Below are 14059 nucleotides of genomic sequence, written 5' to 3' on the forward strand. Positions count from 1 at the left end.
AGGGGGAAGCAGGCTCCCCACCGAGCAGAGAGCCCAATGCAGGGCTCCATCCCAGGACCCTGAGATCAGGACCTGGGCTGAAGGCAGAGGCTCAACCCACTGAGCCACCCAGGTGTCCCTCAATAAATAAATCTTTTAAAAAATTTCGGAGATCTTTCTGTATTACATACTGATTTATTTCTATCTTCTCACAGCTGTGTGATATCCAAAATGCATGGATGTAGAAGAGTATTTTTAATTTTCCCATTATAAAATTGATATGCTTATTGTAGAAAAATCAAGAAAATGTAGAATAGTAACCACTTATAGTATCACAATCCAAAGGAAATGTTGATATATTGAGGTATTTTCTTCCGGTGTTATACAAACATGTTTCACAATATAAATACAATTTTGAAACCTGCTATTTGGGACTGATGCACTGCCTACTGCGCTAAGGAGGCATCTTTGAACCCTGCTATTTAGAAAAGGAAATTTCTTTTAAAATTGCTACCTTCAGGGACGCCTGGGTGGCTCAGTTGGTTGGGCAGCTGCCTTCGGCTCAGGTCATGATCCCGGCGTCCTGGGATCGAGTCCCATATCGGGCTCCTTGCTCCGCAGGGAGCCTGCTTCTCCGTCTGACTCTGCCTTCCACTCTGTCTCTGTCTGCCTGTGCTCGCTCTCGCTCGCTCTCTCTGACAAATAAATAAAATCTTTAAAAAATAAAAATTAAAAAAAAATAAAATTGCTACCTTCCTACTTTTAAAAACTATCATAATACAGGTATTAGGTAGTTCGCCCCCATCCTGGCATAGACTGGTTTTCATTCTCTCTTTAGATTCTTAAGATTTAAGCAATGAAGCTGTGATTTTCAAAAACTCCTGTGTTTGCTTCCAAGAATGCTGTCTTGAAGTCAAAATTTAAATTCATGATGGGGTTGTGTAACTTGCTGTGTGTATTCGAGGGAACTCAGATTTTTTTTTCTCTACTTAACCATTAAGTTAGCCCTGTCTTTGTGTAGACCAAATTATATTCCTGTTACTCAGTTAAATTGTTACTATTATGAATGCTTCTTCGGCAATGCAGTTACATTTATTAATTGTGTTATAGTTAGCTGTGGGTTCATCAAGCACATGTGTGGTCATTTCTGCATTACTGATTTCACTCATTAAAATATTTTTTAATGCCAAACCTATCAGTATAACGAAATGCTTGTTTGTTTTAGGCATTGCAATTCCATCTCAGGATATTCTCTATACCACCCTGGGAACCCTGATTAAAGAAAGGAAAATTTATCACACTGGAGAGGGATACTTCATAGTCACTCCTCAGACTTACTTCATCACAAATACAACCCCCCACAAAAATCACAGAGACCTATCGGATGAAAGTCAGCGGCCGGCTTGCATTACCTATCTGGTGGGCGTGGCCAGCTGTGCAGAATCAGCCAAAGAAAACGCTGCCCCCATTTCCCATTGTCAGTCTTGCAGGTGTTTCCCTGATCCCTGCGCTCAGGATGTAGAGGCAACACCGGAGGCTGCGGAAATGGCTAGAAAAGGCCAGAAAGGTCTTCAGGAATCCAGACCTTTGGTACGGAATCGAGCAGTTTCAGTGTCTGGGGATCATATCATCAGTGAAAGCGCCAAACCGTTACCAGACACAAAAGACAGAGAAAAAGGCAAGAAGTTTGGCTTCAGCCTCTTCTGGCGTAGTATATCCAGGAAGGAGAAGTCCAGAACAGAACACAGCAGTTTCTCTGCCCAGTTCCCACCAGAAGAATGGCCTGTTCGAGATGAAGATGACTTGGACAATATCCCTCGAGACGTTGAACATGAGATTATCAGAAGAATTAATCCCATTCTGACCGTTGACAACTTAATCAAACATACAGTCTTAATGGAAAAATACGAAGAACAGAAACAATATAATAGCCAGGGCACTTCCACTGATAGGTTGACCACGAGGCATAAATATCCTTCAAAAGAGGGAGTTAGGAAAAGGCGGGGCCGGTGTGGGAGGCCTCGAAGGCGGGGCCATTCTCAGAGGAAGAGGCACAGAGTGGGGAGCCAGGGAAGCGAGCCTCAGCCAGGAAGCATCAAACAGGAGAAACATCCCAAGATCCCTGCTGCACAGCCCAGCCCCAAAATTAACAGCCCAAATGAAGCAGGAGTTCAAACACCACCTGCTGAGAATTTATCAGTGCTGGGTTCCCATTTGATTTACAAGAAGAGAATCAGTAATCCTTTCCAGGGCTTCTCTCACCGAGGGAGTCCCATGACCAAAGTGCACAACACCCAGACCAGTGATCTGAGACCCCATCAGGCTGGACCAAAGGGAAAACCTTTCCAAAGGTCAAGGTCTTTGGATTCCTCAAGAATCTTGAAGAGTAAAGCCAAGCAGCGTCTTGCTGAACAATGTGAAGATAAACTGATGGCAGAGTCCATCTGTATGAGTAACCCGACCGTCAAACCTCTCTGCGATGACTTCAGAGGTCCCCTCTTAAATTACACTCAGTGTAGTGTTTTGCAAAATGGCGGTGAATGTTGTTCCTTCCGGGAAAGCAAGTTGAGATATGATGTAGACGGTGGAAAAAATGAGGTAATCCCTGAAGTCTGGAGGAAAAGTTATTCTCACTTCAACGCATTAGGTGAGGCCGAAGAAATACAGCATGTCCTGCCATCACAAGGTTCCTCTTTAGGCCATGCCTCCCCTGCTTGTAGATTGGTTGATAAAACAATACACCAGTTCCAAAATCTTGGTCTTTTGGATTATCCAGTTCATACAAACTCTTTGAGACAACCTGAGAGTCAAGACAGAGACTTAGAAGAAATAGCAATGAGAAAGACATTTGTCCAGGAAGCAGAGACTGTGGGTCTAGAAGATGAAGGGCTTTCTGATGAAAACCAGGCCTTGGATCAGAATGAACTAGAAGATGATGATGGTGCCTGTAGTTCATTATATCTAGATGAGGAGGACTTTTCTGAGAACGACGACTTAGGTCAAATGCTGCCTGGCCACATTCAGTGTTCCTTTGCAGGGAGAAGCAAGTGGAATCATTTGGGAAGACAAAAAGCGACTGAGAGATCTCTGACTGAGTACAGCAGCAAAATGCACAGGTCTGAGCCTCAGGTGCTTAAAGGAAATGAATGTTACAAACCCACCAGGTTTTTCACTAACCCAGGTGAAAGCCAAACACTTAATCTCCCTGCTGAAAGCAGTGGTCTCAGTTCGGGGACTCAGCCCAGTTTTAGCCACGAAGAGGAAAACAGCGTTGCTACCTGTGTACAAGTGTCGGCCTTTGCTGATGGAAGGATATTTGGTTACTATAGCACGAGGAAAGCCGATTCTGAGACTGAAACCCTGCAAGACCCTGTTAGTGACACAGGAAAGAAACCAGCGAGCTGGAGTCAGAGTGCTCTGAATCAGGGAATGAGAAAGCAGTTCACACAAAAGGTAGAACTTTTCAACACTTCCCATATGCCAGTGTTGGTTCAGGATATCCAACATGAACACAGTCATTTGGAAGGAACAGAAAATCATAGCATGGCTGGAGATAGTGGAATAGATTCCCCACGGTAAGTGTATGTAAATGTGTTTGATTAGCCACTATTCCTCAGGAATGATTAAAATCAATGGTGTATTGAATTACCTAGTGGGAGACTCCTGAATAAACTTTTTTTTTTTTAAAGATTTTATTTATTTATTTGACAGAGAGAGATCACAAGTAGGCAGAGAGGCAGGCAGAGAGAGAGGAAGGGAAGCAGGCTCCCTGCTGAGCAGAAAGCCCGATGTGGGACTCGATCCCAAGACCCTGAGATCATGACCCGAGCCGAAGGCAGAGGCTTAACCCACTGAGCCACCCAGGCGTCCCCTGAATAAACTTTTTATAGCCATGTAATTCTGCCAGTCTCCACTGAATGAATGACATCAAATTACAATGAAATCTCTTCTATAATAGGAGAGAGTTCATTTTTAATGTGAACCAAAATTTACTCTCCTACTACCAAATCTTGAATTATTTCTAAAAATAGGAAGGAGGTGTTACAAATGAAACACTTGCTCAACTGAGGGTTGGAAGTTTTCACTTGTATTTTGGGTTCTACACCCATTGAGAAAGAGCTGCCACTACTTTCCAACAACTTTTTCCATCTGAATCTGTTTAAATAACATTGTTCAGATTATGAAAGTAATATGGTCATAATGGAATATTTGAGAAGTACTGAAAATTGTTTTAAAAGATTTATCTATTTATTTGAGAGAGAGAGCGAGAGAGCATGCATGTGCAAGCACGGGTGAGGGGCAGAGGAAGAGAAATCCTTAAACAGATTTCCCACTGAGCTTGGAGCCCAACGTGGGGCTCAAGCCCAGGACCCTGAGATCATGACCTCATCTGAACTCAAGAGTCAGATGCTTAACCGACTGAGCTACCCACACGCCCCAGAACTGAACACCTATATAATCACCTTACCATTTATTTTATAATATTTAAAAAATATTTTATTTATTTATTTGAGAGAGCACAAGCAGGAAGGAGGGGGAGAAGCAGACTCCCCGCTTAGCAGGGAGCCCGATGTGGGACTCAATCCCAGGACCCAGGGATTATGACCTGAGCTAAAGGCAGACACATAATTGACTGAACCACTCAGGTGCTCCCATCCTACCATTTACATATTTTTAATTTTAATTTTAATTTTTAAATTTTTATTTATTTTTATTTTTCAAAAGATTTTATTTGTTTATTTATTTGACAGAGAGAGACACAGAGAGAGAGATCACAAATAGGCAGGGAGGCAGGCAGAGAGAGAAGGGGAAGCAGGCTCTCCGCTGAGCAGAGACCCCGATGCGGGGCTCGATCCCAGGACCCCGAGACCATGACCCGAGCCGAAGGCAGAGGCTTAACCCACTGAGCCACCCAGGTGCCCCCATTTACATATTTTTTAAAAATTCTTTTATATTTGATATATTTATCTCACTTTAGTCTGAATATATTGATCTATATATTTTGTCTAAATATTTTACCTGTACTGTATTTCCTCTTTTGCATGGTGCTTTTTTCAAATAATAGTACATTGTGAACATTCCCCTCATATTCTTAGGTTTCAAAAAGTTCGTCTTAAAATTAGGGTGTATAACTTTACTCTTTAAAAAATAAAAGATTTTATTTATTTATTTGAGACAGAGAGTGAGAGAGAACACAAGCAGGGGAGAAGGAGAGGGAGAAGCAGACTCCCCACTGAGCAGGGAGCCCCATGTAGCTCCCTCCCAAGACCCTGGGATCATGACCCAAGCCGAAGGCAGAAGCTTAACCAACTTAGCTACCCAGGTGCCCCTACTAGTTTTTTATTATATAAAATTATCATGTACTTTGTTTTGAAAAATTAAGTAATGCAGAAATGTAAAAGGTAAGGGAGCCTGGGTGTCTCAGTTAAGTGTCTGCCTTCAGCTTAAGTCATGGTCCCAGGGTCCTGGGATCAAGGCCTGTGGCAGGCTCCCTGCTCAGTGGAGAGTCTGCTTCTCCTCCCTCTACCCCTCCCTCAGCTGGCACACTCCCACTCTCTCTCTCTGTCTCTCTAAAATAAATAAATTAATTAATCTGTGAAATTAAAAGTAAAATTGGAAGTCTTCATCCCTCAACCTTTGCCATTGCCATTCTGTTGAGGTGACCTACACATTGTTTACAGTTTGGTTTGCTTATCTATCTATTTATTTATTTATTTATTTTAAGATATTTTATTTGGGGTGCCTGGGTAGCTCAGTGGTTTAAGCCTCTGCCTTCATCTCAGGTCATGGTCTCAAGGTCCTGGGGTCGAGTCCCATATCGGGCTCTCTGCTCAGCAGGGAGACTGCTTCCTCCACCCCCTACCTGCCTCTCTGCCTACTTGTGATCTCTTTCTCTCTGTCAAATAAATAAATAAAACCTTTAAAATAAAATAAAATATTTTATTTTATTTATTTGAAGAGAGACTGCAAGAGAGAGACCATGAGCAGGGGGTAGTGGTAGAGGGAGAGGAAGAAGCAGAGTTCCCACTGAAGAGGGAGCCTGACATGGGACTTTGTCCCAGGACCCTGGGATCATTACCTGAGTCAAAGGCAGATGCTTAACTGACTGAGCCACCCAGGTGTCCCTGGAGGTCTGCATTTTTTTTTTCAGGCAGAGAGAGAGTGAGTATAAGCAGGGGAATGGCAGGCAGAGGGAGAAGCAGGTTCCCTGAGCAAGGAGCCCAATGTGGAGCAGCAGATCCTAGGACTTTAGGATCATGACCTGAGCCAAAGGCAGCCACTTACCCAGCTGAGCCACCCAGGTTTCTCCTGGAGGTCTGCATTTTAAAAACATATCTTCAATTCTTTATTAGGGAACAGATCTTTCCTGCTTGAGACAATTGTTTAATTCATATCAAAGCTTTAAAGTACCAAATTAAGACATATTGTCTCCAAAGTAAACAATGGTTGTGTAAATGAACAAGCTGTGGGTTCCCTTTCTCTCTGTCAACAGCAGAAATAAAAACCAAAGTCAAACCCAAAACAGGTAAGGGAAATTACTCATTGACATGCACCTGAGAATTTAGATTTGTGAAATCTTAAGAAAAACTTTTTTTTTTTTAGAAAAGATTTTATTTGACAGAGAGAGGGGAACACAAGCAGAGGGAGTGGGAGAGGGAGAAGCAGGCTTCCTGCTGAGCAGGGAGCCCAATTCGGGGCTCGATCCCAAGACCCTGCGATCATAACCTGACCGGAAGGCAGACACCCAAAGACTGAGCCACCCAGGTGCCCCTAATTTCTTTTCTTTTCTTTTTTTTTTTTTTAACATTTTATTTATTTTTTATTTATTTGAGAGAGAGACAGAGAGCACAAGTGGAGTAAGGGGCAGAGGGAAAAGCAGACTCCCCACTGAGTGAGAGCCTGATGTGGGGCTTGATCCCAGAACTCCAGGATCATGACCTGAGCTGACGACAGATGTCCAATCGACTGAGCCACCAGGCACCCCAAGAAATTTGATTTTTTTAAAAGAGTTTCAGTTTATTTATTTGACAGACGGAGATCACAAGTAGGCAGAGAGGCAGGCAGAGAGAGAGAGAGAGAGGAGGAAGCAGGCTCCCTGCTGAGCAGAGAGCCCAATGTGGGGCTCGATTCCAGGACCCTGGGATCATGACCTGAGCTGAGGGCAGAGGCTTTAACCCACTGAGCCACCCAGGTGCCCCGAAATTTGATTTCTTGAAAATTGCTTTTAATATGGTTCTCTTGAAAGACTTGTAAACATAATCATTAAAGACATGTAGGAGAGAAGGGAGGGAAGATAGCATTTGCACATCATCTATGTGCCCTGTTGCAAGAATTAGGGAGAAAGAGATGAAAAAATGCTGTTGCTACTTATAGGAAGCTTATACCTTAGTTGAGTAGACCAACAAACCACAAATTGAACTCAAAACAAACAGAGATGTGTCTGGCAGGCTCAGTCGGTAGAGCACATGACTGGATCTCAGGGACGTGAGCTGCATCCTCAATTGGGAGTAGAGTTTAAGGACAGAGGCGCCTGGGTCGTTCAGTCGGTTAACCGATTGCCTTCAGCTTAGGTCGTGATCCCAGAGTGCCAGATCAACCCCCTACATTGGGCTCCTTAATTGGCAGGGAAACTGCTTTTCCCTCCTCCTGCTTGTGCTCTCTCTCATGTGCATTCTTTCTCTCTTAAATAAAATCTTAAAAAAAAAAAAAAAAAAAAGGACAAAGCAGAAGGTCTTCACAGCTGCCAAAGAGATGTGGAATTAAGAGTGATGAGCTGTTTAGGGGAACACTTACTGGAGGACACATTTTTTTTTTTAAGATTTATTTGAGAGAGAGAGAGCACTGAGGGAGAGGAGAAGCAAACTCCCCGCTGAGCAGAGAGGCTGATGCGGGGCTTGATCCCAGGACTCTGAAATCATGACCTGAGCCAAAGGCAGATGCTTAACCGACTGAGCCACCCAGGCGCCCCAGGAGGCCATATTTTTGAGGCATATCAATGTAACAAGCACGTGATAGAGAGGAGACAAGGTGGAAAAAGGGGAATGTCAAAAGCAAAATGCCCAAACAGTAATGTACCTTGGCTGAAGCAAGGCAGGTGTGTTGGATAAGGGACTAACTTAGCCCACAGCTCCTTGGAAAGGAACATTGTCAATGTGAAAAACTTTATGGTTGGCTTCTCTCTCTTTCATAGGACTTCTCAAGAAAGAAACAAATTACACTTCAGTTGTATAGGAGAGGTTTTCAGGGAACATATTGTTTCTTTTTTGTCTTTTTAAAAAAAGTCTATTTATTTATTTGTTTATTTAAGTAATCTCTATACCCAACTGGGGGTTGAACTCACAACCCTGAGATCAAGAGTTGCAGGCTCTTCCGACTGAGCCAGCTAGGCGCCCTGGGAACTTATTGTTTCTGACTAGAATATAATTGATACTGGATCTAAGGAAAGATGTTCTGAAAACATGAAACTTCTTGATAAGCAGGTGTTAAATAATTGAGGTGCTATTGTGAAGTCTTTAAAATGTAAGGAGCACTTTAGATTTTTAAAGGTTAACTTACCTAAATGTAGCTTAGTGTTAGTAAATGTTATACTGCTTCAAAGTAACAAATGAAGGTGTAATGCTTTGGTGAGAAATCCAGGCCCTTTTGGAAGATAATTGTGTTATGTTTAATACCTTAGGACACAGAGTCTGGCATCTAATAATTCAGTCGTTTTGGATGAACTCAAAAGAAGACAGAATTTTCTGCAGAACTTTGAAGGCACAAAGAACGGTCAAACACGCACATCCAGTTCCTTACTACAACTAACTCCAGTCATAAATGTTTAATTCTTATTTTTCTTTTGGATGCTTTTTTAATAAAAATGTACAGATTAATATAGAATATTTTAATTTGCTGAGTATAGAAGAATTCTGTAAAGCGAAGCATAGGTGCTGTTAATCTCATTACACATTTTGTTATAGTTGCTGGCTCCCCCCCCTTTTTTTACGTTTTAAAGCTTTTTTTTAAAGCTTATTTTATTTTGAATTTATTGGGAATATATAGAATTTTCCTCAATTAAAAAACCATAAAGTCCTTGGTCCTTTTCCAATTAAATGTAATTAACTCAAATTTTCAGACATTCATTAGTTTCTCAAATACATAGGGTGATAATTTACTATACTTTGTAGTGAATTTTTCTACCCATACTAATAGTGAGTTCTTAGGTTAAGGTTCTCACAAGATTTCAGCACAGAAATCCAGAAAATAGTGTGTTAGTGTTATATAGATTCTTTGTTTATAACTAATGTCTTTTATTATCAGAAAGTATTTATATAGATGTTTTGGGTACTCTGCAACAAGAATATTTTCTATCCAATCATTGCCACCAAGGATCTTCTCTGCAACCACCTTGAACATGAGCAGCTGGCCCCAAATTCTATTTACTGGCAGCATCTGGGTCTATTTTTCTGGTTCCTCCTCACATTTGAGGCACTCTCTATAGCATGGCGATGAGAAGTCAGGGTGTTCTCAGATTGGTGGAGATAGAAAGTAAGGAGAATGGTTGCAGAATGGTTTGTGAGAGGAGGTTCTAAATCAAAGATTTATAGAAAAGATGGAAGAGGATGATAGTTTATTTACACTTGATCTATTTCCACTAAGACTTAGATTTGCTAGAATTTTTTCTGGCTGGCCTTTTTAGACCAAGTAGTGGAATGGTCAGTTCTCTTGGGTCTGAGGAACAGAGAGCAGTCAAGACTGGTTTCAGCATATTGGATAGATGCTAATGCTGACTTATGGATGAGGGGGTTTCTTCTAAGAGGTTTCTAAGGATTGTCAGGGCCTTAGATCTCAAGCATGATTGAATAATTGGAGTGTGCCTCTTTTAATTCTCACCATCCTGGTAACAGTGAAGGCAAGTTGAAGCTCAGCACCATGAAGAGCTGCCTCCAGGGGTTGGGGGTTGGTGGGGAAGGGGGTGCGGGGGAGGGTGTTGCAGAGGAGGGGAGATCAGATACACTGCTGGGTTTTGCAGTGGTTTGGCCCACTCGCTCCTGACTGTTGACTTTTAGTGGCTCTGCACAACCTACCATGGCATCCAAGAAGATCAGCTGTAGTCATAAGGACATTTGAAACCCTGGACAAAGTACCAAGAAGGGTAATCTGTATAGCAAAGGCTCATAGGGGAGATTTTGGTTTAGGGGGTCTCAGAGATCACAAGCAGGCAGAGAGGCAGGCAGAGAGAGAGAGGAGGAAGCAGGCTCCCCACCGAGCAGAGGGCCAGACCGGACGTGGGTCTCGATCCCAGGACCCTGGGACCATGACCTGAGCCGAAGGCAGAGGCTTTAACCCACTGAGCCACCCAGGTGCCCCGGTTCAGGGGGTCTTATAGCTCAGAATCATCATCACTGAATGAAAGTTAAAAGATTTCAGCTCATTTAAAGAACTTTCCATTAGCCAAAACTATCCATAAATGAAACACTTTAAAAAAAAAATTTGAGAGAGAAAGAGAGAGCAAGCACACAAGAGCAAGAGAAGGGAGAAAGTCAGAGGGACTAGCAGACTCCCCATGTAGCTGGGGTCCCGATGCGGTACTTGATCCTGGGACTCCAGGATCATGACCTGAGCTGAAGGCAGTCGCCCAACCAACTGAGCCACCCAGGTGTCCTGAAATAGACACTTTTATAAATGAATGTACTTCCCGTTATTGAGGGCATTCGGGCCGAGGCCTGGTGATTCTTTGATTGGTATGCTGCAGAGGTATTTCCAGTACCTTAACAGGATAGCTGAACTAGATGATTTTGAAGATTCCTTCCAATTGTAAGGTTTTATACTTATAAAATTCAGTGAGGGTTATATATCAAATATATTTCAAGGAAAAAAAAGATTAAGTGAGGATCCTGCAAAGTACTAAATTCATGCAAGAATCCTAAGTTCTTCCAGTTTTCCATTCCTGTACCTATCCTTGTCAGTTCTTGCAAAAAAGATTAACAACTCTGTCCGTTCTTTGATTTTGGACCTCGACTTTTGTGGCTCTAGTCACATGTAGGGACCAATGAAATCCACCTAATTTTGCCACTAGATGCACTATGACACTCCGTAAATGTATGAAGCCTATTATGAAACCAATAAAACTTGCCTTCTACAAAACACAACATATGATTACAGATATTAAAGATGGGTATATGTGTGAATTACTTGGGAGATTACTCCTAAAATAAGTGACTTGTATTTTTACCCCCAATATTAATTTGTATGTGATAACATTAGTTCTTGATTTCTTATCCCCATTTTTCTATTCTCTAAGCAAAAAACTGTTTTCTTCAGGCAGAATGATGATCTGAATTTAGGAATCAAACAAGTTTGAATTCCAATTAAAATCATTGGGAGCTGTGTGATGGAGGAAATTTCCAAACTTCTTTCAGCTTTCTCATCTGTAAAAGGGAGATAAGTGATGATGTATCTACCTTACAGAACTGTTGTAAGATCTGAGGCTAATCTACTCAAGGTGCCCAATGCAAGAGGCACCTGATATTGTTATATATGTGTATATTTTTAATGTATTTATTCACAAAACTTGTCTGGTAGGTGAATACATGGCCTACTATACAGATCCTGTTTTTGTTTTTGTTTTCCTGTTTTTGATTGTCTGTAATTCCTCCACTTAGAGATTCAAGTCCTTTAGGTTAAGATTATAAGAAGTTTCATCGATTCAAATCCAGATTTGTCTGGGGAGGTATTGTCCCTTGGCCAACAAGTTTTCAGTTAACATCTGATGCTATAATAGGAAAAAAATGTGTAAAGCATGGGCTTATTTTAGACATTTCATACATTCTGAGATTATCCTCTTTCATCTGGAATCCCAGACCCCTAGGAATACTCAGAGAGTAGCTGGGTATTTTCAATATTTCAAAAATTCCAATAGAAATTGTATATTTCCTTTTCTTAACTCCTTGCTAATTACAACATCGTTTCTTTGGCAGTAGCTGAAATTATACCAGCTCAGTAATACAACACCATCACAGGCTGGTGACATTGCTAAGCTACATTTGTATCTTATTTATAGATAAGGAGAATGATCACAAGTCAATTACTAAATGCAATTTAGCAGACAAAGGTTTCAAAATGTCAGATCTGTGAGGGAAAAAAACAATGGCGAGAACAGTAGTAATGTTGAAAGTTGGGGACCACTACATTTTGAGAACCCATCCTACAGCTACCTGAGGCTTTTGGGGTATACGGAAGAAAGACTACTGCCAAAATGGAGTGGGGGAGAGAGACACTGAGTCATGAAACAAGAAAGAGGGAAACAAACTCATGACTACTTTGTTGGCCTCTACAAATCCTTCTCGCTTTTGAAACCTTAAAAACATAGTCATTCCCTCTTTACGAGTAATAGCGTCCATTTCTTGGGTCATAGTGCCCTCTTTTGGGTAGCTGATGTGACTACTTTTCTAGCACTTGAAAACATGTACAAAGTAATTGGCTAAAAAAAGAGTAAGACCTCTCTGCAGAGGGTAAAGTTGAAAAGCTTTTTTTCCAGGGGCTCCTGGCCCACTGAATTGGTAGAGTGTGGGACTCTTAATCTTGGTGGTGTGAGTTCAAATTCCACGTTGGGTAGAGAGATTATTTAAAAATAAAATCTTAAAAAAAAGTTTTTATAAGTTTGAATTAGGAGCTACACATATACATAAATATACATTTGCTAAATGTGTTCAAAGCTGTGTCTTCTCCAAGGCTTTCAAAACTTGTCAAATCCTTGAGCTAAAGATAGAAATGTAAACTGTTCTGTATATCATCTTTGCAGTACTATAATATTAGCTGCTCCTCCCAATTTCCCTGTACTATCAGAGCAAGGAAGGCATGTTTGTCCCCACATTATTGACAAAAAAGACCAGGTTTTAGAGTTGAGTTGGCCATGATCACGTGGCTAACAAAATATCCCTCCTGTTGCCTCTTTCATTTTCTCCTTACTTCTTAGTACTCTTATTTCTTTTTTAAGATTTTATTTATTTGACAGACAGAACGAGAGAGGGAACGAGAGAGTGGGAGAGGGAGAAGCAGGCTGCGGGGCTCAATCCCAGGATTTGGGATTATGACCTGAGCAGAAGGCAGACACTTAAGGACTGAGCCACGAGGGGCCCCAACTTCTTAGTACTCTAAACACTCATTCTATCCTCCAGTACCTTTTAAGCAATTTATAATTGCTCCTTAAACTATTTCCATGCCATGACATTTTAAAACAATAGTTTGATTCTTTCTGTCACATAAGATTGACATGCAGATGCAAAATGACTTTTTAAAAAAAGTCTGCTTTTCTTTTTTTTTTTTTTTTTTAAAGATTTTATTTATTTATTTGACAGAGAGAAATTACAAGTACACTGAGAGGCAGGCAGAGAGAGAGAGAGAGAGAGAGAAGGAAGCAGGCTCCCTGCTGAGCAGAGAGCCCGATGCGGGACTCGATCCCAGGACGCTGAGATCATGACCTGAGCCGAAGGCAGCGGCTTAACCCACTGAGCCACCCAGGCGCCCAAAAGTCTGCTTTTCTATAGAACAAAATATCTAGCCCTGTAGGTTTGAGAATGACCAGAGAGAGGCAAGTGTGTAGTCCTCTTATTTTTATATTTTAAGGTCATAGAGTTTAAGGAGATAAAGCCAAAGGCAAGAGAAATCTTTATAGAATCTTGGAACAGAGCAATAGATAAGGCACCCCAATTCTTAAATTTTAAGAAATAAATTGTATCAGTGCCTCTGGTAAGATATTTTGGGGGAATTAAGATTCTAATAAGATTATATTTTGTATTTTTGGTACATTGAAATTATACTACTCCTTCATGTTCTTTCCATAGATATTATCAGATACAAATCTCTTTGAGTGTTATAGAGGGAACAAATAGGAAGAAAAGTTCTACATTCCTTCATTACCATTCCCAAGTTTTCTAGTTGATACCCATGGAGAACAGGGAGTTACCCAAATTTGGTAGTACTCAAATTTTTTTCCACTAAGCCATAGCTTGAAGTAACTTATGGCTTGATTTAAGACAGCAGACAGACGTTTGATTCAATGAGTTTGAGGCTTAGAAAGGCAGGGATTGTAGAGTGT

The 14059-nt window shown here is 41.3% G+C and overlaps 1 protein-coding gene across 3 annotated transcripts in view; it reads left to right on the forward strand.

The window, feature by feature from the left end:
• The window catches only part of STOX1 (storkhead box 1), a 58680-nt gene extending 47111 nt beyond the window's left edge, over nt 1-11569 (forward strand). For 2 of the 3 annotated variants that reach the window (XM_059397582.1, XM_059397583.1), the window contains exons 3-4: nt 1205-3554; nt 8657-11569. In XM_059397582.1, the coding sequence (XP_059253565.1) occupies nt 1205-3554; nt 8657-8804 (2498 nt within the window). In that variant the 3' untranslated portion in view covers nt 8805-11569. The remainder of the gene's footprint in view (nt 1-1204; nt 3555-8656) is intronic. The other variant, XM_059397584.1, reaches the window with a different exon arrangement.
• Nucleotides 11570-14059: the final 2490 nt, after the last annotated feature.

This window comes from Mustela nigripes, chromosome 4 (assembly GCF_022355385.1).
Source record: "Mustela nigripes isolate SB6536 chromosome 4, MUSNIG.SB6536, whole genome shotgun sequence".
NCBI classification, from domain to species: Eukaryota; Metazoa; Chordata; class Mammalia; order Carnivora; family Mustelidae; genus Mustela; species Mustela nigripes.